General features: G+C 37.4%; 1 protein-coding gene across 1 annotated transcript in view; it reads right to left on the bottom strand.

Moving 5' to 3' along the window:
* HSPA4 (heat shock protein family A (Hsp70) member 4) overlaps positions 1-25978 on the bottom strand; it is a 52674-nt gene that overhangs the window by 24782 nt on the left and 1914 nt on the right. The window contains exons 2-6 of the mRNA XM_020991118.2: positions 16150-16207; positions 15143-15283; positions 11937-12059; positions 7572-7671; positions 4430-4563 (exon numbers count right to left, since the gene is read on the bottom strand). Coding sequence (XP_020846777.1) covers positions 4430-4563; positions 7572-7671; positions 11937-12059; positions 15143-15283; positions 16150-16207 — 556 coding nt within the window. The remainder of the gene's footprint in view (positions 1-4429; positions 4564-7571; positions 7672-11936; positions 12060-15142; positions 15284-16149; positions 16208-25978) is intronic.

Here is a 25978-nt window from a genome sequence, read left to right as displayed (position 1 = left end):
TTTGAAAATAACCACAGTAGTATATGGCTTTGCTTATTTCTCCACAGGCCTACAAAGTACTATTACAGCATTTAAACTAGTTTAGCCATTTTGATGGGTGCAAAGTGGTACCACAAAGTCAGTTTAAATTTGGATTTTTGGAGTTCAAATCATTTTTTGCAAGGGTCAACTTACAGTTAACTTTTTCTTTCACAAAATGTTCCTCTTTTTTGACCATTTATCCCCTGGAGATTGGATTTGATCCTTCTATATTCTATTCAATTCCTTTAAAGTTTAAAAAATTATTTTTTTATCTACTATCTTACAATGTCTTCCCCAATTTTTTAAAAATCTTGACTGTACAGGAATTGTTAATATTTTAATAAATATCAGCATTTCAACCTAATCCTTACTAACTTCTACTTACATTTTTAACCTTAAGCTCTCCTCAACAATTAGAATATAACACTCTACTTTTTCCATCTTTTAAAAAAATAGGCCTTTATGTTTAAAGTCTATAATCCAATTAGAATTTTAATGTGGTACAGGTCAAATTTATTTTTCATTATGCTAATCTACATGTGCCTAATGAAAGAAGTCTTTCTTCAGTTTTTGTTTTCTATATTTTTAATCAAACATCCTTATTTTACTATTTGGAAGCTCTATTCTAGTACACTGTGAAAAAAGCAATATGAAATGAGGAGACAAGATTGTTCAACAAGGACCAATGACATCACAGGGTGATGTCTTGACTTCTTGACTTGTGTGTGAATTGGATGCAAGTGAAGCAGAGTTGAATAGAGTGGTCAGTCTCACTCTCCCTTTCTGAGTCATCAAAGTCCAGCAACAAGACAGGCAATGAAGGGATGCAGTGGATGATGTTGGTGTCTTCAATGTCTGACCAAGCTCTAAGAGATCCACAGAGCCTGCTTCAGCTGCTTTCATAGCAGGGGCATGGGGGTCTTCACATGCTTGGGGACAGATATCCCCCTAAGTTACTGGCAGGTTTGTGGCCCACCAGTTACTCTCAACATGGTTTGGCCTATATGCCAAAATGGTTTACCAGGATGTGGCTGCTGTGCATGCTATGCTTCTTAGAGTTACAGATGAGATTTGGGTGAAGGTGGAAACCGAAGGTGGACAAGCAGCCTTGAAAAGTGTTTGGCAAGCACTCACACAAGAGCTGTTAGTCCTCCTGGAACACCCCATATACCCCACAGTGTCAAGGTAGTCTTGGTGTGAAAGAAAGGTGAGAGTCTATGCATCAACTGAAGGAAATCTCTGTGGGCACTGAGCATGGTCTGGGGAAGACCAACCCACAAAACTTGAGGTATAATTTGCCACTGAGGAGGGGCTGAATATGCAGGACCTACATGCAGGTCCTGTCTCTGCCAGGCCCTACCTATCAGTTGTGTGACAGGGAAGATAAAGGGCTCTTACTTTTGGGGTTCAGGAGTAGCTGAGCACAATGCAGTAACAGTGACTGGCAACCACTCACAAACCATCTCTTGGGCCCTTCAACTATTCCCTAGGGGCCTCCAACTAGATTTTTTCTTCTTTTGCTTTTAAAAGGTTATATGGGTTTTTTGGTTTTGGCTTTTAGTAGGTAAAGCCAGGCTCCTTTGTTCCTTATTATTTCACTGTCTTGCTATGATCTGAACTACAGGGAGAGGAACAGGTATAAGTTTATAATTAAAAAAGCAAAGCTACTATTCAGATGCCACTGCTACTAAGTTACTACCTAAATTACTATTTAAATGTGCTAAGTACTGAAAGCTTAACTTTTTAAATTAACATTTTTTATTTCTTTTTGGTTTTTCTTTTTTTTGGTTGGGCCATGGGGGTTATAAGTGACTTGCCCAGGGTCACACAGCTAGTGTTATATGTCTGAGGCCAGATTTGAACTCAGGTCCACCTGAATCCAGGGCCGGTGATCTATCCACTGCGCCACCTAGCTTCCCCTTAATTAACATTTTTTTTAGTGGATCACTCAGTCAATAAACATTTATAAAGTGCCTTCTACACTGTGCTAAGTGCCGAGTATACAAAAAGAAGCAAAAGATAGTCCCTGCCCAAGGAGCTTACAATCTAATGGAGACAACATGCAAACAAATATCTACAAAGCAAGCTATACAGGATAAATAGGAAATAATTAACAAAGGGAAAGCATTGGAATTAAGAGAGGTTGGGGGAGGCTTCCTGTAAAAGGTGGGATTTTATTTGGAACTCAAAAGGAAATCAAGGAGTTCAGCAGTCAGAGTGGACAAAGAGACTGTTCAAGGCATGGGAGATGGCAAGGGAGAATGCCTGGAGCTAAGAGATGGAGTATCTTGTTTGGATTACTGGAGAGGCAGGAGAGGGCTAGGTGAGGAAGGGCTCTGAATGCTAAACAAAGCATTTTTTATTTGCTCTTCGAGGCAACAGGGAGCCACTGAAGTGTACTCAGAAGGAGGAGTGACATGTTTTAGGAAAATCATTACTAATTTTAGGCAATCATGCAAACAAATACTGCTACCTAACCTTTCCTACTTGATGAAAACAGGCTGCACTCTTCAAATTAGCAAGAAAAATAGTAACAGTAACTTTATGCTTTGTAAAATGCTTTACATGTTATCTCATTTTATCCTGACGATGCCTGATGCTATTATTAGTCCCATGTTACAGATGAAGAAACTAAGGTTGAGAGAAGAATGACTTGTCTACAGTCATACAGCTGGTAAGTGTCTGAGGCTGAATCTGAACTTCAGTCTTCCCGACTCCAAGCTGCAACTCAGTAAAGTGAGGTTTAATACAAGCATTATCTTCAGTGTGAAAATGGAACTCATGGAAGATGGTGAGTTTACCAAAAGAGAGCAGATAAGGCATGTTCAGAATAGAATCTTGGGGGACACACAGTTGAATAAAATGTGGATGATGACTGAGCAAAGAAGACTGAGAAGGAATGGACAGGTGAGGAGAAGGAGAATCAAGTGACAGCAGTAACATGAAAATCTAAGGACAGTCCATCATGTAGAATGTGTTTATCAGTGTCAAATGTAGCACAAAATTCAGGATGGATGAGAATCATTGGTAACTTTGGAGAGAACAGTTTGATTTGAGTGATGGAAGTCAGAAGCCAGATTACACTAGGCTAAGTAAGTAAAACAAAGAAGAGGAAATGTAGGCAATTGAATTTAGAGAACTTTTTCGAGGAATTTGGCCCTGGAAAAGGAATAAAGATAAAAGAGAAAAGTTGAGTGACGGTAAGATCAAGTGAGAATTTTGGTTTGGTTTTTCCTAAGAATGGGGAAGACATCAGCATTTCTGTTACAGTAGGGAAAGAGCCTGTAGACTAAGAGAAGATGCAGATAAGACAAAGAAGAGAGAGATGAAGACTTAAGAGAGAAATTGAAGATAAGAGGAAGAAAAGGAGAGATTCAAGATGAGAAAAAAGACAGACTACTGCAGGGGTAACCTACCAGATGAGATAGTAGGGAATGAAAAGATACATTTAACCAGCTTACTGGCCACTCCCATCCAGATCCTCCTTAGATCGCTCCTCTAGTCACCCCAGACTACTTGGCCACTCCTGGATCCCTCCCACAGTCTTTCTATATATTAGACTCATCTTGTTTCAATTAAGGTGCTCAGATTTTTAAGATCTGGCCCACTTGCATTAGCAATACAAATGCTTAGGTTCCTTAAGAGTCTGGACAATACAACTGATCTTTAATAAACCTTGTTTATGGTGGGGAAAAAAGGGGGGGGGGAGTTTGGCCTCACAGAGAAAGAAAATGGAAGAAACGAAGACAGAATGGGGGATGATGCAAGAAATTTTAAGATACAAAGTAGTAGTAACTGTTATCATGGGGAAGACATAAGCATATGCGTTGGAGTAGGGAAAGAGCCTGTGGACTAAGAGAAGACAGTTAACATATACATAGTACATTAAGGTTTTCAAAGGACTTAATGTACATTATCTCCTTTGGTATTTGCTATATCCTCATTTTGCAAATGATAAAACTAAGGCTCAAGTAAGTTAAGTGGGAATAAGCATTTATATAGTACATACTTTGTGCCAAGCACTATGCTAAAAGCTTTTACATATATTATCTCATTTGATCCTGAGACAACCCACTGTACTGCCAGCTGCCTCTAGAGTTTGTCCAAAGCCACAGGGTTGATCAACACCAGAGGCAGAATTAGAACTCAAGACATTCCTGACTCCAAGTCCAATGCTCTACCTAGTATGCCAATATGCCTTTACTACCTAACTTAAATTTTAAAAGACTTATTAGAACAATGCTCTATGATGATACTATGATACTTGAGCACACAAATCATAAAATCATAATGCCCATTTTAATTAGTGGGTACTAGTTTAAGCACTACTAGACTATCACAAAATCCATTCCCTCCCCAACCTAAATACCATAATCACAATCACCCCTGATAGAAAAGGCATATTTACTTTGAGTTTTCCTTTGTTGAATGCACACACAGACACCTGGTAGGCAGAATGTCCCATGTCAACAAAAACAACATTTCTTGGTTTCTCTTCTAGGGCAGGCAGATCTTGTTTATAGATTCCATATGCAAGGGCAACTGGAGACAAGAGAAAATGTTCTAAGTTTATTATAATATACTATCATTCAATGACAGGCAATATTTCACAATAGTAAAATTAGAGGCATTAAAATGGATTTCCTATATTCAAATTACATTTAAATGGAACACTGAGATATAAAGGAAAAATATAATACTTACATTTTACATTTAAGTAAGAGAAATACTTTCTTACATAGTTGAAATTACACTTAAAAGAGAGCTGGCCTTGATCTTCACTAGTTATATGACCAAGGCACTTTACTATCCTTTCAGCTTCAACTGCCTCATGTGTAAGATGCAGATGCTTGTACTAAAAGTATTAACGAACAGGGTTATCTTGAGGAAGGTGCCTTGTAAACCTCAAACATTATACATAAATGTTAAAAGCTTTGAGGCTCTGTTTATTTGGCTGACATTCCCTCTATAACTTATTAAACAAATGGGAAGTGTGAATTACCACAATTATTCTTAAAAGCAAAGTTTCTTAAAATCCGTGCAGGTGTACATGACTTTTGCTTCTTGAACCATCTAACATCAGAGCCCTTTCTTTATACAGTGTCACTACCAAACTGTCATTTTTGCTTTGTGATGCCCTCATTAGGTCCTCTTCCTCCTTCTCCTCCAGTGCCTTCACCTGGGAATCCTGAACCTAAGCTGTACCCAATTCCTTTTACCCCCTCCTCCCCACCCCAACTACCTGTCAAGCTCTCCTGAGTTTCTCCCTAGCCAACTTCTCTGCTACTGAGAGCCAAAATAATTACAAGAGAAACAATTACTGAACCAATGATTTTCACTGACTTGTGATGGTGTACTATAGGATTTTTCAATTAATTTTTCTACAATCTAAACAATAAAGTTACTACAAATAAAAAAAGGATTTTTAGCTGTAATAAGGATTTCAATATGTTTAACAAATAATGAGGTTTCAAGAATCTCATTTTTTAAATCAAGGCACTCGTACCAAAGCACTAAGAGTCCTTTTTTTTTTTTTGCATTTAGACTCATGATTTCACTGATGTAAGGAGCTCTTGCTGAGGACACTCCTACCAATCCAAGGGACTCAACTATTCTAAAACCTTAGTCTTAAAATGTTGCCTAGGCACCACACAGTATGTAACAGAGGCAGACTTCAGCCCAAGTCTTCTAGATTCCAAAGTCAGCTCTATCTAATAATGCACAAGTGACTTAAATCACAGAAGGTAGCCTGACATTATTAATAGAATGGGATTTAAAGTTATCCCACTGCAAGGCATTTAGTAACTATGTAACCAAGGGCAAGTTATAACCTCAGAGAGACTCAAATTACTTATGCATAAAATGGAAATTAGTGCTCACACTATCTATACCATACAAAGCCATTGTAAGGAGAGCTACTTTGCAAATCTTAAAGCACTATATAAATGTAACTTATCACTTGCTGCTTACAAGTTTAACTAAGACAAAACAATGGTTAGATGTACTATTCAACAATTATGAATCAGAATATTTCATATCTCAACTTGGTTTTATTGTTACTAAATATCATTCCCTACAGTCTCCCCACAACTCCAGATAAAATATGTCCTGACCTATTTTGTTAGGGGTAACCTGATACAGTCCTTTATGAATTAGCTAGAATGCCAAAAAGCTTGAAGACTTCCAAATAAAATTAAATCAGTTCGTATAGTAAACCACTATGTAACTAAATAACTGGTGAGTGAGGGTAGAAGCAAAAGAGAAAGAATGTGACTAAAGAAAAAGCAGCAACAAGAAAAAACAGGCTCATATCACTGATTCAATCAAAAGAGCAACTTAAATGTTATAACACATCCAGCGCACCTCCTATACCTTCTACACCTACGGAACTGTATAACTCAGACACTACTGCCAAAATCAAAACAAAAACAAAGCTAAGAATCAACTGCCTTTTGTAATAAAACATGACCCAATTTGGCAAACCCTAGGTATTATACAATCCTCAGAGGTTAAATTATGCTCAATGTGGTCTATTTTGTAAGACAGGAATGCAGACTAATATAAACCAATGCCAGAAATATCTACACAGCATTCTTACCCAATTAAGTAGAACACTCCAATTAATAATTTTTACTATGGCTCTAGTTCAGAAATGTGTAATTTAGCAGGATGCCTTGAAAATGTGAACAGCGCCAGCTTTAATACTACAAACACACAAACAGATCATCCTTATCACCATTCAAGTCATAGGCATTTTTTTTTACCATATTTAACAGCACTGTCCCTGTGCTTTGTGTTGTAAGATTAAAAGCGAGTGCAAAAATAATTCCTCACCTTACAACTAACTAGAGAGATAAGACAAATGTCCATTAATATGCAAGGGCATAAGGTACCAGAGTGAATGGCAAAAATTTAAGTGTCCCAGTAAGAGCCACATTGTGCAATCACTAACTTTGATAGACTTGGCTCTTTTCAGCAATGAACGATCTAAGACATCTCCAAAAGTCTCATGATGGAAAATGCTATCCACAACCAGGGAAAGAACTATGGAGTTCGAATGCAGATCGAAGCACATTATTCGCTTTTCTTTTCCTTCTGTTTTGTTTTGGTTCTTCCTATTGGTTCTAATTCTTCTTTAGAACATGACTAATGCGAGAATATGTTTAATAGGAATGTATATGTAGAGCATGTATCTAATTACAAGCCATATTGGGGAGGGAGGGGGAGAAAATTTAAAACTCAAAAGCTTATGGAAGTGAATGCTGAGAATTAAATATAAATTAAGGAAAAAGGTAAATAAGTAAAATTACAAGTAAGAATAAGTAAAAAAAATAACAATAAATGTTGTATTGAAAAAAAGTTCAAAAAATGGCTGGAATATTCAGAATGTGTCCAGAAAAAGATGAAACCAGAGTTGAAACCAAGGATCTGGAGGAGTTAAGATAGAAGAAAGGAAAGCATTCCAAATGCAGGGAACAGAACAAAACAGTAGTTTCATCATCTGATGACTTCATTTACATTAGATTGTCAATTCATGCATTCCCTTTTACCTGCAGTAGTTTCATTCATCAATCTCAGACAATTAAGACCAGCAATCTGTGTTGCATCCAGCACTGATCTTCTCTCCACATCTGTATAGAAGCAGGGGACCTATAAAAAATATTAAAATTATAACAAGAAGAAAAATCCTTGCACTTGCTTAAATAAGACAAATTACAGTGCTTTCTAAACCTTAGGGCACTATATAAATGCTGGCTATTATTGTTACTGTGCTCAAACTACAATAATACATCATGGGTATAATCAGCCTTATAACTCTAACAGCCAAATGACTTTTCATACAATCCATGCACTTTATTCCGCAGAAGTGGTTGTCTGAAAACAGCACAAAAAAGCCTGAAGCTTAGTACAGTGCCTCCCCATCCCTAGGTGAGCAGAGCCCAAATTTAACATGAAGTTCATAGTGAAGAAAGAGGCTGGGAAAATGAGCAAACAATGAAAAAGAACTTGACAGGTAGCAGGGAAAATAAGACCAAGACATAAACTTAGAAGATAACAATGAGAAAACAGCTACAAGCCAAAACTCAAAGATTCCTGGAAGAGTTAAAGAAAGAGATAAGCCTAGCAGAGGGAAAAATGGGAAAAGAAATGAGCGATGCAAGGAAATTATGAAAGGAGAACTAATTAACAGCTTGGTAAAAAAAGGCACAACAAATGCTTAAGAAAATGACACATTAAAAACGGAATTGGCCTAGTGGTAAAAGAGGCACAAATATTCCCTGAAGAATTGCTTCAAAAGTAGAACTGGTCAAATGGAAAAAGAGGTACAAAATCTCACTGAAGAAAATAATTCCTTAACATTAGAATTTGAGGGGCAGCTAGATGGCACATTGGATAGAGCTCCAACCTTCGAGTCAGGAGGACCCGAGTTCAAATGTGACCTCAGATACATGACACTTTCTAGCTGTGTAACTCTGGGCAAGTCACTTAACCCTGACTGCCTCACCAAAAAGCAAAAAAAAATATCTGGCAAGTGGAAGCTAATGACTCCATAAGACTTCAAGAAACAAAGTCAGAAGAATGGGGGGAAAAAAGAAGCAAATGTGAATTTTCTTGATGGAAAAACAACTGACTTAGAAAACAGATAGAAGAGAGATAATTCAGGAATTACTGGGACTTGAAAGACATGATCAAAATAATCACTTCTAAACATCATCTTTTAAGAAATTATCAAGGAAAACTGCCCTGATATTCTAGAGAGGGTAAAATAGTAACTGAAAGAATCTAGGAGGCAAGTAGGTGGCACAGTGGATAGAGCACTGGCCCTGGAGGCAAGAGGACCCGAGTTCAAATCTGGCCTCAGACACTTACTAGAGCTAGCTGTGCGACCTCTAGGCAAGTCACTCAATCTCTACTGCCTCCAAAATCTTAATAAAACAGTCACTTTGGATGCTTTTAAGAAAGCTTAAAAAAAAATTTCTCAAAAGACATCCCAAAATGAAAACTCCCAGAAATAATAATTTCCAATTCCAGAGCGCCAGGTCAAGAAGAAAATACAGCAAGCAGCCAGAAATAAACAATTCAAATATTGTGAAGCCACAGTCAGGATCACATGTCCACATTAAAGGAGTGGAAGGACTGGAACATGATATTCTGGAAAGCGAAAGAGCTAGGATTACCAGCAAGAATAACGTCTCCAGCAAAACCGAGTATAATCCTTCAGTGGGGGGTGAGAGAATATGTGTGTTTGTTTGTTTACTTATTTATTGAAAGAGGGGGCTTCCAAGCATTCCTGATGAAAAGACCAGAGCTAAACAGAAAATCTGATCTTCAAACACAAGATCAAGAGAATCATAAAAAGGTAAACATGAAAGAATTATTATAAGAAGCTCAACAAAGCTAAATTGTTCGCATTTCTATATGGCAATATGATACACGTAACTTAAGAACTTTATCATTACTGGGGTAGTTAGGAAAAGTCTATATAGACAAAGGGCACAGGTACAAAGAGATTATGTTGGGATGATCTCCATACTCCCCCTGCCCCACACCCCAAAATAGTAAAGGAGAAAAAGAGAATGGGGAAGAGAGGTACACCGGGGAAATTTTCCTCACATAAAAGAGATACATGAGGAAGTTTTTACGTTGGAGGAAAATGGGGAAGGAGGTATAACAGGCAATGATTGAACCTTAGTTTCATCAGAATTGGTTCAAAGAGGGAAGGCTATACATACACATTCAGTTGGGTACAGAAATCCATCTTACCCAACAGGGAAACAGGAGGGGAACGAGAGAAGAAACGGGGGGAAGGGGGATGATAAAAGAGAAGGTGGATCAAGGAAGGCAGTGTGCAGAAAACAAAACGAGCTTCCGAGGAGGCACAAGATTAAAAAAAAAGAGAGAGAAAAGGATAAACAGAAGAAAACAGGATGGATGGAAATAAAATGACAAATGCTGGAGGGAATGAAGGAAAATAGGTACATCTGTTGGCGGAGTAGTGAATTGGTCCAATCATTCTGGAAAATAATCTGAAACTATGCCCAAAGGGCTATAAAACTGCACATACCCTTTGATCCAGCAATATCACCACTAGGTTTATACCCCAAAGAGATCAAAGAAAGAGGATCTATATATACAAAAATATATTTTTTACTTCTTCTTTTGATAGCAAAGACATGGAGGAGATGCTCATCAACTGGGGAATGGCTGAACAAGTTGTACCATATTGTGATGGAGTACTAAGTACTACGATGCTGTAAGAAATGATTGGGAGGGGAGGGGGGGTTTCAGAAAAAAACATGGCAAGACCTATATGAACTGCTGTGAAGTGAGACAAACCAGGAGATCACTGGGCACAGCAATAGCAATATTGTAATTATAATCAACTGTGAAAGACTTGGCTACTCTGACCAATACAGTGATCTAAGACAATTCCCAAGGATTCATGATTAAAAAAAAAATGCTAACTCCAGAGACAGAACTGATGAACATTGAGGGCAAAATGGAGCATAATTTTCTCACTTTATTTTTTTTTGCTTTATTTTACAATATAGCTAATATAGAAAAGTGTTCAGCATGATTTCACATGTACAACTGATATTATATTGTCTGCCTTCTCAGTGTGTGAGAGAGGGTCCTTGGAGGGAGAGAATCTAGAACTCAAAATAAATAAATAAATAAATAAAAAGTAGAGGTGTGTGCATGTATGTGTGTGCGTGTGCGTGCGTGTGTGTGTGTGTGTGTGTGTGTGTGTGTGTGTGTGTGTAAAGGATGGTTTCAGAGAAATCTAGGAAAATTTACACGAACTGAAGCAGACTGAAGTAAACAGCCAGGAAAACAAATTTATATATAATAACACCAAAACTGTAAAGGCAAACAACCTGGAAAGACTTAAGAACTCTATTCAAAGCAGTGACCAACAATGAACCATGCTACCTATACTTCCTGACAGAGAGGTAGTGAACTCAAGGTACAGAATAAAACACAGATTTTTTGATATGGTCCATGTGAGAATTTATCTTTGCTTGGTTATGCACAATTGTTACAAGAGATTTCTTTTTCTTTTTTTTCCAGTGCAAGGAGAAGTTGAGAGGGAGAAAATAAATGCTTGTCAACTGAAAAAGGGAGAAATAACAGTGTTTGAGGTACTCCTAAAACATCAAGTTTTAAAGGTCTAGCAGACAGATGACCTATGAAATTGGAATTTAATGTTAAGAGATTTACATAGGTTCTGGAATCATCTGCCCATGTGAGAGAAAAGCATAGGCATGCTCTGAAACCTTCAAGGAAAGGGGGGAAAGGTCATAAGAATTGATAACTAACCTGAATGATTCAAAAAAAAGTCAGATTACATTCCATATTATAGTTTACGAAATCAGGGAAGCACACGCTACATCTCGTACAGATTTTCATCAAAAGTTACAGCGGGAAGGAATGGACTGTGATGGTCCTTAGCATTTTGAAAGTCAGTTACCTGATAAATTCACTTATCGAGAACATCTCAATCTCTAACCATGAAGGAGGTATTTTGCATCTAGGAACTGATCAAGATCAGTTACAAAATAAAAATTTTCATTTGAAGTCCATCTAATAAAAAAAGCTAAGGAATGTGAATGACAGCTATACAAGGAAACACTATAAACTGGTATTCTAACATAAAAAAAAAATTAGAGGTAGTGTGATATAAGAATAAAGTGCTGGGTTCTAACTCCAGTTCTGCCATTAATAAGCTATTAGGCAAATTACTTCAACTCTCTGAACCTTGGTTTTTCCCTTTGCCTATCAATAAAATGAGGCAGCTGGACTAATTTTTAGCATCCTCTTTCATCTATCTTTGGGGGTCTATGATTTAATTTCACTTGTAAGCACCGGCTTTCAAACAAATGCTTCTTCACAATGAGTCCCTGTTAACTTACTGAAACTACACAGTCAACAACAGGTTTCTTAAGGGCATTTTCTGCAGTTTCCTTTAATTTGGACAAGAGCATTCCTGTGACCTGCTCAGTGGTGAAATTCCGCTCTTCTTCCATATATGTTACCTACAGGAAAAAATTCAGAAGTCAAAAATATGAAAGATAGTTATACTGACTAGCTATAACAACTAAAAATTATTTAAACCAAATTCATACTCTTATACGTAAATCAAGTCTACTGAATAAATTTTGGGTGTTTTAGCACCTATGAACAATTGTACTAGACTGGTGATTTTAACACTCAGCAAACAACTAAAATGGGAAAGAAATAATTTTGCTTAGGAAAAATCTTGGAAATAAACATTTTCTGATTTGTCTTCAAAGAACCTTGCTCATCTCCTGTTTACACCCTATGTGCAGAGCACTAAGACTTGTGATCACTAAAAAAAATGGAAACTTTAATGGACAAATAGGAAAGACTGTGGGATTATTACCTACTACTTCCAAGTTTTAAAATACAAATGAATTAGCTGTAATTCTGCTTTTCCAATACTCCCAAGGTATCTCTAATAATTATGGGGGGGGGGGGAAATCAAGAATTTCTTAAAAAAAACTTATTCCAATGCTTCATGGAAGTCAGCCTGGGTTTAGAAGGCCATGACAGTGAAGCAGGTCCTACCAAAGTGAAAAGGCTTCAAGTACAAACCCAATCACATCCTTCTGTTATTACTACCTTAGATAAATTTAGAAAGGCTCATCACACAAGGCTGGTCAACCAGTGGTAACTGTAATGGATACAGAAAATCATGAACTGTTTATATTAAGGCATAAAAAATTTATAACTTCTATCAGTAGAGGCACTAAATTCACTGGAAAATGTCTTTTTTGAAATACAGTACTGCTAGGGGAAGCTCAACAAAGTTTGGGAAGCTACAACCTGGATGTCCTGGAGTCAGAAGTATAGATTGTTTTCATCACAGCATTCCATAAATGGAGAGCAATACATTTGTTTAACCTACCAGTGGAACTATTTCAGGACTATTGGGCTGCCCAGAATGTACACTATTTTTACTAATTTTCTTGTGTGTAACCTAACAGGATCCATACACAGTATCAGCTTCTCAAAAGGCAAATGTGGGTTATAGATTATGAAAATTTCCTAACAGCTAGAGCTGTTCAAAAATGGAAAAGCAAGAAAGTCTTCAAGCAAAAGCTTGCTGAGCATTTGCTGGAAATATTATAAAATGGGTTCCAGTATCAGTCTGACCAAATGGCTTCTTAGATTCTTTTTAACTCTGATATTCTGTGAAATTTTTCTTTCAAGTGATCCATTTACTGTTTATTCAGCTTCATTTTTATCTTTGTATTTCCTGCTCACTTCTAACAACAGTGCCTAACATTTAGCAGGCATTTAAATGCTTACTGATTGATTTCCACCTTTTAACTATAAATATTACAACCTTCTCTTTCAATACTCACCACTCTACAAAGGTTCATCCATGGCTTCCACCATCACCTCTACATAGGTCATTCATATATACGAGTTTCTCTAGATACACAGACAATAAATGAAATGTCCAAAACTAAAACCAAAATGCCTAAAACTAAAATTAAATTCTTACATTGAAAGTTAGTTGCTCTGATCCAACCATTTTGGAGAGTAATTTGGAATTATGCCCAAAGAGCTATAAAAATGTGCATACCATTTGACCCAGCAATAGCACTTCTAGGGCTGTATCCCAAAGAGATCATAAAAATGGGAAAAGGACCCATATGTACAAAAATATTTATAGCAGCTCTTTCTGTGGTGGCAAAAAATCAGAAATTGAGGGGATGCCTAACAATTGAGGAATGGCTGAACAAGTTGTGGTATATGAATGTAATGGAATACTAATTATGCTATAAGAAATGATGAGCAGGCTGACTTCCGAAAAACCTGGAAAGACTTGTATGGACCGATGCTAGTGAAGTGACAGAACCAGGAAACCTTAAAGCAATACTGTGCAACAACTAACTTTGACAGACTTAGCTACTTAGCTCTTCTCAGCAATGCAAGGAAATAAGACAATTCCAAAAGTCTCATGATGGAAAATGCTATCCACATCCAGAGAAAGAACTATGGAGTTGGAATGCAGATCGAAGCATAATATCTACTCTATTTTTTTCCTTCTGTTTTGTTTTGCTTCTTCTTTCTTGTGGTTCCTCCTATTGGTTCTAATTCTTCTTTACAACATAACTAATGTGAAAAATATGTTTAACAGGAACGTATATGTAGAGCTTTTATCAGATTGCATCAGATTTTCTTGGGAAGGGAGGCAGGGACGAAGGGGGAGAAAATTTACTCAAAAGCTTATACACGGGGGCAACTAGGTGGCGCAGTGGATGAAGAACCGGGCCTGAATTCAAATCCGAGACACTTACTAGCTGTGTGACCCTGGGCAAGTCATTTAACCCCAATTGCCCCCCCCACCAAAAAAAGCTTCTGGAAGTGATTGCTGAAAACTAAAAATTAATTATTTTTTAGAAAGTTAGTTCCTCTTTCCAATGAACAATTACATGGTCAGCAAGTAGTATTACTGGCCAATGCTCCTCTTACTCACTAAGCCAAGTAATCAAAGTCCTCATTCTCCCTCCAAAACGAATTTGCCATTTTCCCCTTCCTTTCCACAGGAAAGGAAGTCTAGAGTCTTAGTCTTAATCTAGAGACCCTTCACTACTTCTGCAATAGTCCAACTGATTTACCTGACTCTAGGGTCTACTTACTTCATGACACACAGAACAAAGTTGCCAAGACAATTCTTACTATTCCGAGGTGAAACAAGGGTGATTGTAAAGTAAATTCTTACTATGACTGTTACTTACTAATATTGCTATTACCCCACCAGCAGTTCACTATCAAATCTAAATATTCAAATTGAGCACTCATCTTCCAGGAACTCTTCCTCACAAAGAGGTTATATCTTCCATTTCTTCTGCATCCCCAAACAACTCATACAGGTCTGACCACATATTAGATGAACACAATACTATGTCAATGATTCTCTGAATACTGGCTAGCTACCAAGCAGGTAGCTTTAATTCTAGGATTAACAAAAAATACACAGACACCCATAAAGGATTGTTCCTTATGAACAAATAAAATATATTTTATATCAATATATGCTACACTGGATCCATAATTTTATCATAAAATTTTGTCTAAAGTTTACCTTGATACCAGCCGAACCTGTTGGTAACTGTACAACTTCGTATGCAAGGTGAGACTTCTCCTCTTGAACAAATGGATCTGAGAATGCTCTGCCATGAAATCTCTTAAAACCTTGGACTGTATTCTTTGCATTTGAAATAACCTGAAAAAAATGAACCTAGAATTAAACAATGAAGACTAACTACTGATAAACATCAAAGAAACAAAACTGTATGACCTCAATTTTAAATGTCTTTCCTTTGAAGGCGGAGGGGAGGGAGAGAGAAAATTTGCAACTCAGAAATCTTATACAAGTGAATGTTGAAAACTATCTTTACTGTAATTGGAAAAAATAAAATACTGTTAAGTGAAAAAATAAAACAAAATAAAATTTCCCCTCAGATTTGTTTTGGCTGATACCCCTAAGTTTTATGTGGTGTTTCATTATTGTAATTTCCTTTGATAAAATTTTCTCCTGTTTCTGCCATTTATTTATTGTTGCAACAGTTCTTTAGGGTTAGGGTTAGTTTCACTGCACTTTATTTTAATGGACTTTTATTTAATATAATTTTATTAAATAGTGATCAGTAAAAAAAATGTCTTTCCTTCTTATAGAGGGCTCTACTGCAAATGACCCTAGAAATCTTTCATTTTATAGGTAAAGAAAATTAATCCCACAGGGTGACAAAGGGACTTGCAGAACTAGTCTTGCAAAATTCTAGTCTAGCTTTCTTTCCCCAACATACTCATCATTCCCTAACAATTTTTTTCAATTCTATCTTTAACTTTTAATTAACATGAACAAAATACAGCTATAAATTGCAAAGATTATACTTTTAAAAAGTCTTCTAAATGTAGAATTAATCTCACACAATATTGGATACTTGAGAGCCTCTATTATGAGCTATATGGTCTTCATTACCTCTACCAGGAGAGTTATTCTTCATTGTTAACTTGGAAGGAAATTATAAAGAATCCTTAAATGGGTTATAGTTGTCTATGGGAAGGAGTGAAAGGAAAAACTTCTACCTGGCTTTTAGCTGCTGCTCCAATTGAACGATTCTTAGGACCAAAAGAAACATATGCCCTAGATAAAAACAAAATTTACACATTTTTAGAAAAACTTTTGGAATTTATAGTGTAATAAAAATGCTATAGATCAAATCTTATTGCAAAGAGCATTACAACAGAAATGTTAGACAAAAGTATTCCAAGTCCTAACGAAAGGTATTTATTTCCAGCTATATAATTTCAGAATAAAGTGATGATGCACTGTAATGGGATTTGGCATATGTTTCATCCAAAATAATAAAGGGGGGGGGGGGAAGAAGGACCTTTTTTCAAAAGAAACAACTCATAACCACTGTATACTTCAGACACAGAAAATTCCCGTAACTGAATTTTCCTAGCTATCATTAACATACTTGTTTCTAGTGCCTCTATTCTTCAAATACATAACTTCTCTCTATCACAACTCCTGGGTGCATCTTGCAAGGCTGCAAGGGCTGGGGACAGCAGATATTTAGTTCTCTAATCCCCTATTCCATATGTTCTATTAAATTGTCCCCTCCCAGTAGCTTTCAGATAGATTCACTTCTTTTGTTAGGGGTAAATAAATAGCAAATGGTTACAGAGCTACAAACTCTAAGGAGTCAATGGTTACACGACAGCACGTGTGTATAACCGTCATGTCTAGTACTAGGGCTGAATGAATGAAAAATCACTGAAGTGCTTACCATGTGCCAAGTACTATATTAAGGGCCAGGAGATAGAATAGAAAAGCAAGATAGTCTCTGCGCTCAAGGAGCCTATATTCTATAGAGACAACGGTAGATTTCAACTACAAATCAGATGGAAAAGATCAGTGGTTTTTAGGGTACAAAGCATATGGCAATCCATTTATAATAGTAACAACTAAAACTATCTTCAAGACACCATGCTAAGTACATTACCTCATTTGATCCTCACAGTAAGTTTGGGAGGTAGATGCTATTGTTATCCCCATTTCATAGCTGAGGAAACCAAAGGCAAACAGTGGTTAAGTAACTTTGCCTTTTAAATATCAGAGGCTGGATTTAAACTCAGGTCTTTCTGACCACAGGCCTGACACTCCATATAGACTATACTACCCAACATCTGTATTAACCATATTTATTTCTGATATTGAACCATTTTATATAGTGCCAAAGATTTTTCTGGTCTCTCAGTAGCTGCAGTCAAGTTTGTTGTTCAGGCATTTTCAGTGGCACCAGACTCTTTGGGACCCCATTTGGGGTTTTCATGGCAAAGATATTAGAGTGGTTTGCCATTTCCTCGTCCAGCTCACTTTACAGATGAGGAACTGAGGCAAAGACGGTTCAGTGATTTGCCTAGGGTTACACAGTTAGTTACTATCTGAGGCCACATTCAAACTCCAGAAGATGTGTCTTCCTGACTCCAGGCCTTGCACTCTATCCAGTTGCCCAGTGAGTATACTTGCTTCCATATACAGTTTACTAACTAGCCTGTTGCCAAGATACATCTCACTTTCTTTTTTTGTTTTGTTTTGAAACTCAGAGCACACTAAGCAGAGTTGCCAAGTCGTCCTTTATAAAATACTCTGAAGTCAATGAAGAAATCTCACCGGCTTCTTTTCACCTCTCCTTCTCCAGGGTATACACCAAGAACATGAGCATTACTCTTCCTACTACACTTGGCCCACCTTACAAGTCCACTCAAAAAATCGACAATACCATTAACCCTACAATTTTAAATTTTTTAAATGATTAATGTCAATAAAGATTAAGAACCATAACAAGAAGTAATTATTTCTATTATAAATTTAATGGCCCATTATCTCAGTGAGGTAAAACATGGTATTAGCAAGGACAGACAAGGTTTGAACTCATGGGGTTGATCCTAAAGGACAAATACGCTCTGACAACAGGAAGGGTGGCTCAGTTTGAATAGGTATGCAACTCTAAGATCGTGTATTTCTTCTTTCCAACACAATGCAGATATATTCTGTACATCAAACAACAAAATTTATAGGCAGATGAAAGAAAATTACTATAGTCTACAGAGTGTACCCTAAAGCAAGTCTCTTGTGGGTGGTAGAATAAAAACAGTTGATACTGACATATTTTTAAGATTTAGAAAGCATCCTTATATACATTATTTAACAAGATCCTAACATCCCTATAAATGGATAACACAATAATAACTCCCATCTTACAAATGAGGAAACAGAAAAAACCCAATTCATTCAGGGTGGCACAGCTAGTAATGTTAGGGGTGAGATTCAAACCCAGGTGCTTTCTGACTCCAATATACCTCTCCGTGCCTCTCACCAACAACTTATTAAAGGGTATGACCCACTGATTCCCAGATAGTATCAGGATGACAGAATTTCAAAAGGAAGAACAGACACCACACTGAAATTTCTATGAACCTGTATTAAGAGCAGTGGTCCCAACTGCTAATGAAATGGTGATCTCAGTGAGAACCAGTGTGCTGTAGAACTGAAGACAGACTTATTATACCATGTAGAAATTAACCAGGAAAAAAAGTCATTTGGGTCACATTTGCCAAACCAACTGGAAGATTTTATGCATATGAGGAATGTTTCTTTCCCACCCACTACTACCCCATCAGGCCTGAATTCAAGTGCTAATGCCACCTTTTCCATGAAGATTTCCCTGCTTCCTCCTCCTACCCCTCCCCAATCTACAAGTGATTGAGATAACTTTTCATCTCACAGGATTTCTCTTACTCATTTTAAAAATATACTAAAAATTAAGACTTTCTCTAGCTATATGACATCTCTCTTGAAAGACTGTAAGGTCACTGAGTAACAGCACTGTATCTTAACTTATCTTTGTAACTCCTCTAGCACCAAGCAAAGCACTTACATAAGTGTCAAGCACATAAATGTGGAACAGAATTCTCAAAATGTAGTGGAAAAAATGGATGGATAGCTCCAAAAAACCCGTGATTATGCTAAGTGTTCATTCAGGCTTTTTGACAGAGGAGAGATATGATGAAAGTAATGTATAAAACTACCTTCCATGGCTTTCTATTTCCCATCAAAACAAGCTTAAAATCCTCTGTCAAGACTTTTAAAACTTCCCACTTCTAGGGGTAGCTAGGTGGCGCAGTGGATAGGGCACCGGCCCTGAAGCCAGGAGGACCTGAGTTCAAATGTGGCCTCAGAACAAACACTTGACACTTACTATCTGTGTGACCTTGGGCAAGTCACTTAACCCCAACTGCCTTAAAAAAAAAACCTTCCCACTCTCCAAAATAGTAATAGATAACATTTATATATCACTTACTATGTGCCAGGAAGTGTGCTAATAAGTACTTTACAATTATTATCTCATTTGCTCTTCCCAATAACCCTGGGAAGTAGGTACTATTATTATCCCCATTTTACAGATGAGAAAACTTAGGCAAACAGAGGTTGTAACTTGTACAGGGTCATATAGTTAATAAGTGTATGAGACTGGATTTGAATTCAGGTCTTCCTGACTCCAGGACACTCAATCCACCCTGCCACCTAACTGTCCTCCATTGAGGAAGGAAAGAAAATAGTAGTAACTAAAGTGGCCACAGGGAACTTATGAGATGTTTTGAAGAAAGAAAAGGTTCTAGAAGATGAGGAAAGACTACATTCCACACATGGACAACAGCTTATGTGAATATACAGATGTGGGAGATGGAATGTCCAATTTGGGGAACCATGGGGAGTCCAATTTGGGTGTAATATTAAATAAGACTAGGGAGGAAATCTAGAACCAGACTGTAGAGTTTTGGGGGCTTTTTCCTCAGATGCAATAGGGAGTTATTAAGTTTTTATTTTTATCAAAATGTGGCTTATAAAGTTTATTTTGATAATGGTGTGGACAGATTGAAAGAGGGAACCAGGAACACCAATTAGACTATTACAAGAGATCAAGCCAAAAGGAAATAAGGACCTGAATTAGGGTGACAGCTGTGTAGAGATAGGTGCATACATTGCGGCAACAGAATCAACAGAACTTGGCAAAGGACTGGCTGAGGGGAGGGAGGGATGTGGGGCAGAAAAAGAGAGGAAGAGAGCAAGAAGGAAGGGGGGGGAGAGAGAAAGAGGAATCAAGAATGATCACATAGAACAGTGGAAAAGAAAAGCTGGATTTGGAGCAAGAGGACCTTGGGTTCTTATCCTGGCTCTGACCCTTACCTTATTACCTATGAGCCTCTTAGGGTAAATCACTTAACAAGTCTCTGAGCCTCAGCTTTCTCATCTGTGAAACGGAAGTTTGACTAGATGACCTCTGAGGTATTTTAGTTCTGGATGTATGATACTATGATTTCCAGGTTACAAACCTACATGATTGGGAAGAAGGTGGTAAACTCAACAAACAGAAATTTGGTGGGCAAACCTGGGAAGATACTGACATCCATTTTGGGTGCGAGATGCTGCAACATACAGTGGGGATTTTAAGAGGCATAAATAAGAATATATTCCGAGCATGGATATGGGCAAAGGCACAGAGGTAGGAAATAGGAGATGGAATGTGAAGTTTGGATAACAAATAATTTTACTGGAACAAATGGGCGGGAAAGTTCAGTTCATAAGAGTAATAACAATCTCAATGGGTCATGTAGTTGTATGAACTCAAGAACGAAGGGCACACTGCCATACAATGGAAGGGGGCAACAGAAGTGGATAGGAAGTAGGAAGGGGCAGGACTGAGTTGGATAGAGATCAAAGAACAAGGATGTATAGAACAAAACAGTTTTTACCACATGGGATACAAAAACGAATCATGGAAAGTGAGAGAGAAGAATTAGCTAGCCAGAGGAAAGAAATAAAAAGCATGAAGAAACTTTCAGACAAAATTGGTCTCAAGGTTTTAATTAGAAATCTTGTATAAAGATGTCTGTTAACGGTGTTGAATCTCTTCAATTCTAAGAGCAAGACAAGGACAGCGTTGCATCCAGAAAGATCATGTGGTAAAGGAGGTCTCTCGTCTGTTCCTTCCAACCATAATCCTTAGAGAAACCAAAGCTGACAGGGTATACAGCATAGCAATAGCAAGGAATAACACTATTTTCAAAGAAAAGAACAATATTAAAGCCTGAAGAAAGTAGATAAGCAAAAGAATCTTGAAAGTTACATATTTGATTATATCTTTAAAAGTAAATCAAATTGCTCCTAATAAAGATTTGAGGTCTGGTGTATAATCCCCTTTTTCTGTTCTTTGTATATGGTATTTTTATTTAATGCTCGTTCAGTTCTGAAAAAAATGAATTTTTTAAAACAGAATTCTACAGTTCCCTAGCAAAAATTAAAATTAGAAACAAAGGCTAATGTATTTTCATCTTATTTTAACATTCTGTGGTTATGTTTTGATACTAAGTACTAAGTAACCTAAGCCTTTCTCTAGAATTTGGAAGAGTGCTTGAAGGAGGAAGATCATTCATTTGCTTTGTTACAAATCTGCTGGCTCCTTATGAAATTAAACCCAAATCCTGAAGCATCTTTAAATGAGTCATCTTTATTCTAGTTTTTACTTTGAAATATGCCCCAGTTTCTAGTAGCTTACCTTTATTGTTTTCAACCATGCATTTAAAACAAAAGAACACCTCATTTTCAAAGAGCAGGGAAACATCAGCTTTTCTCAAAGTCCATGAAGTCTAACCTTTATTTTATCACCACTATAAAGAGAATCCTTTTTAACTGTGGTTTCCAACTTTTTCTGAGGTTCCAACAGAGAACTAGTTTATCAAATACAAATTCAGGAGCAAAGTAATACTGAATTACTTTTTCTTTTTTTTAATTAGAGAAGCTACTTCTGCGACCTTGGGAAAATTACAAACTCTCTGGGCCTCATTTTCGAGATCCACAAAATGAGGGGATTGGACTTTATGACCTTCTAGGTCCTTCCCAGCTCTAATTCTATTAGAGACAGCTATGGTCACAAAAGCAGCAGGAGAGCTGGGATTTAAGCCCAGGTCCTGACTCCAAATCCAATATTCTTTCCAGTACACACCGTACTATCATCCTCCATTAAAACACTCTAGTACCATGGCAATGATCCAATCCCCATCAAATCCAACAACAAACCGGAAATGTTTTAAATGGTCAAAGCCAACTAAGTTTAGGAGCTTATTACCATAAGCTTGGACACTAAGTGATGATTTTTTCGTCTACAGCAATCCATGAAACTATACCAATTCGTGGAAAGGTGTTCTACATCAATGGGAATACCCAATCGAATGAAGCATTTCTTTTTCTGAAATATCAGAGCAATATTCTATCTGAAGGGTTAGTGGGCTAATACAGCACCATTTTCATATCATCAAAACTACGACACAGTCCAGATCACTTAGTATCCCCAACCTTAAGATTCTCACTTTGAATTACTCAAGAGTCATCTGTATGCTACAGTGCCTACAATTTTCCCCTTGCTACTACAATTGAACCTATTCCATGTTAAAGCAAAGTTACAACTTCTAATTTTTGGGAGTTGATGATTTGTAAATAATTCTAAATGAAGATTTACTTTTAAGAGACTATTTTGGAAGGAAAGTACCTTTTCTTCCCTGGTTCTTTTAAAGTTTCTTTTAGAGTTTAGCACTGTTGATCCCAAGGAAAGAATCAGGGAGCTGTCAAAGCCCTATTTCACAGCCTCCCCAAAGTACTAGAGGTATACCACTGGTCCTGTAGCCTAGGTAACCTGGTTTAGAAGTAAAGGAAATGATGACTCAGAGTCTTTCCCACCCCAGCCTCCCACAGCTTCTTTAGTAATTCTGTATACATCAAGGCAAGGACAAAGCACTTTTTTGCTTGAAGAATCCTCTACTGGCAGCTTTCTTGCTATTTCCCTAGGGCTCCTCTCCACCCATATATCCAATTAAATCATCAGCTCCTCCTCTCAGCCCTTTTCACTTATTAGTTTAATTTTTACTTATTGAGGCAGCATGACATAGTAGACAGATTGGTTTTTCCTGATGATTCCCAAGTCCACCAATCTGAATCCTGCCACTTATATTTACCAGCCCTGTGACCATAGGCAAGTCATTTAACTCCTATGCCCCAGTTATTCAGCTCATACATAATATATAATACCTAACTCCAGGGCTGCTATGAGGATTAAATGAGATAACAAGTAAGGTATTTTGTAAGCTACAAAGTGCTATATAAATCAGTTATCATTATTACTTGCCTTTAAATTTATTTCTCCACTGTCCTGGGACACTGCACCCTTTCCTTCTAGATGAGGTTCTGGAAACGGCAAAAACCAAAGTGTGCTCAACTATGTAGCTGAATGACCCCATTTCAGGTGTAATTATAAAGGCTGATCTGGGGAATTAATTTTTATTATATACACAAAAGCATACCTGTCCTAAGATTTTCTAAGTATTTTAAAGCACAATATTTCCTCATTCTAAAGTAGAAAGTTAAGTTTAGGAACTGCCTATCCATGGTGTATCTTCAGTTCATATTCCAGACAATTCCTAAGTGATTTGATGGAAGAACTTTTCTTTTCTTCTGGACCAATTTTAAAAGGAGGAGCCATTATGTTTTAAGTTTAGTAACTTGGGATAACAACCAACTATTCGCTCTAAGAATTAGGGTATAAGTTTATTTTTTAAAATATATTTAAACTTTGAGTTTCTCTAATTTTATTATAAACCTCAAACAAAAGTTTTTTCTGAAATATGGAGACCTCCAATGTGCTTTAAGAACTCCAGTAACTGTTCACTCCAAATCTTTTCCAGTCAAGGTGACAAAGAAACATAAAGCACATCTGAAATCCCAGTCATGTGATTCTTATTCAGAACTACACATCCAGATGCAAAATGGTTATCAGGCTTTAATGACCTGTAGGCCATTTCCTATTTTCCTAATTTAGGATTATGTTTAAGTAGTTTGTTACTGCTGTCACTAGTAGCTCTTTATAATTTTCTTTTCAAAACTAATTTTTCATATTAGCTTATACTAAAAATGTAGCATTGCTATCACCCCAAATTCGTTTAAGGTTCTGGTCAAGGCCATCCCAAAAACACTCAAGAAATGATTCATATTTTCTTTTCTATCCTTCAAATCTGTATTAAACATCCTCCACATTTGATTGCTACTTCCATCCTCATTATCTCTCACTTCCCATTCTGAAGCTGTTGCCAAGACCTGTCAATTTCACCTCTGCAACAGTTCTCAAATACGCCAGCTTTTGATACTGCCACAACTCGAATGCCTGCCTTCTTCCTCTCACACTTCGATTATTGCGACAGTCTGAAGCTGGCTGATTCCTCGACTTTGTTACAACTCCAAGCCATCCTCTATTCAGTCACTAAAGTGGTTTTCCTAAACTGCAGGTCCAATCATATCACCTCCCTATTCAATAAGCTTCAGTGGCTCCCTATTGTTTCTAAAAGCAAATACAAAATGCTGTTAGAATTCCTTCATAACCCAGCCCTCTCCTACCTTTCCAGTCTTCTTATACCTTACCCCCTTGTCACTTATCCTTTGACAGTGACACTGGTCTCCTGGCTTTTTCATGAAAAAGACACTCCATCTCTTGGCCCTGGACATTCTCTCTGGCTTTCCCCCAAGCCTGAACATTCTCCCACCAGGGCTCCAACTACTGGACCTCCCTACTTTCCCAAATAAAACCTGGTCTTCTACAGGAAGCCTCACCCAATCTTTTTTCCCTCCAGGAAATGGGGTTAAGTGACTTGTCCAGGATCATATAAATACCAAGTGTCAAGTATCTGAGACTGGATTTGAACTCAGGTCCTCCTGACTCCAGGGCTGGTGTTCCATCCACCCCACCATGCCCTACCCCTCTTATTTCCAGTGCCTTCTCTCTCTTATTTCCAACTTATCCTGTATATAGCTTGCTTTGTATGTATTTATTTATATGTAGCCTCCCCCATTATACAGTAAGTGCCTTGAGGTCAGGGAGTACCTTTTGCCCCTCAGTACCTCCAGCTCTTAGCACAGCACCTGGTACTTATGCTTAATATACGTTTACTGACTGATTGATAATTTGTGATCTATTCAGTTTACATTTCGAAAACTTCCAAACTCACTCAACTAAGAGGGGAAGTGTTTGAAGTGGGCGACACGCCACCTCATCTTTCAAACTACAGCAAATCACATGTTAAGTAAAACTGTCCCAATCCATAAGGAACTTACAATATTGCTGGAGAGACAAAAAACACATAAAAGAGCTGGCATCACAGCATAATACCATGTATTACATCTAGTCTGTGCAGCAACCTCCCCTCCAGCAACATGAGAGCATCTCTTCCATTTTATCATTGGAGGTCACTGTAAAAATAAGTAGCAGGAGCTAGTCACCCTGCAATGCATCTGTTCTGTACAATAAGTGATATCTATATTGCAGAGCTAATGGTAATTCAGAGACACTCAGAATGGAGGAGGAAAGGTTCATGCTACAGTGGAAAGACCCTGCCTGCGTTGCAGTACTACTTTTGTGACCTTGGGCAAGTTACAATCTTTCAGGCCTCAGTTTACTCACTCATTGGTAACTTGAGGTTGGATTAGATTAAGGGTTCTTAACCCTTGAGTCCTCGGACGCCAACGGGAATTCATGAATAGATTTCAGGGTCTGTTTTCGTTTTTCTTTAATAAATATTTTGATAATTATGTTTTGGCTTGTTTTCCTTTACAATTTCTATATATTTTATGCATTTAAAAACATTATTCTAAGAAGTTCATGGGCTTCATCAGACTACAAAAGGCTCCACAACACAAAAAAGTATAATGCTAACGAGCTCCAAGTTCTCTTCCACCACTTAGATTTGATGATTCTAGAATAAGTATGGTATAGTGAACTGAGGAAGGGTTGAGAGGGTGGTTCCA

The sequence above is a fragment of the Phascolarctos cinereus genome, unplaced genomic scaffold, assembly GCF_003287225.1.
Source record: "Phascolarctos cinereus isolate Bilbo 61053 unplaced genomic scaffold, phaCin_HiC Scaffold_2;HRSCAF=192, whole genome shotgun sequence".
Classification (NCBI taxonomy): domain Eukaryota; kingdom Metazoa; phylum Chordata; class Mammalia; order Diprotodontia; family Phascolarctidae; genus Phascolarctos; species Phascolarctos cinereus.
Note: the sequence above shows the minus strand (reverse complement) of the source record. Positions and strands in the feature narration are given on the sequence as shown.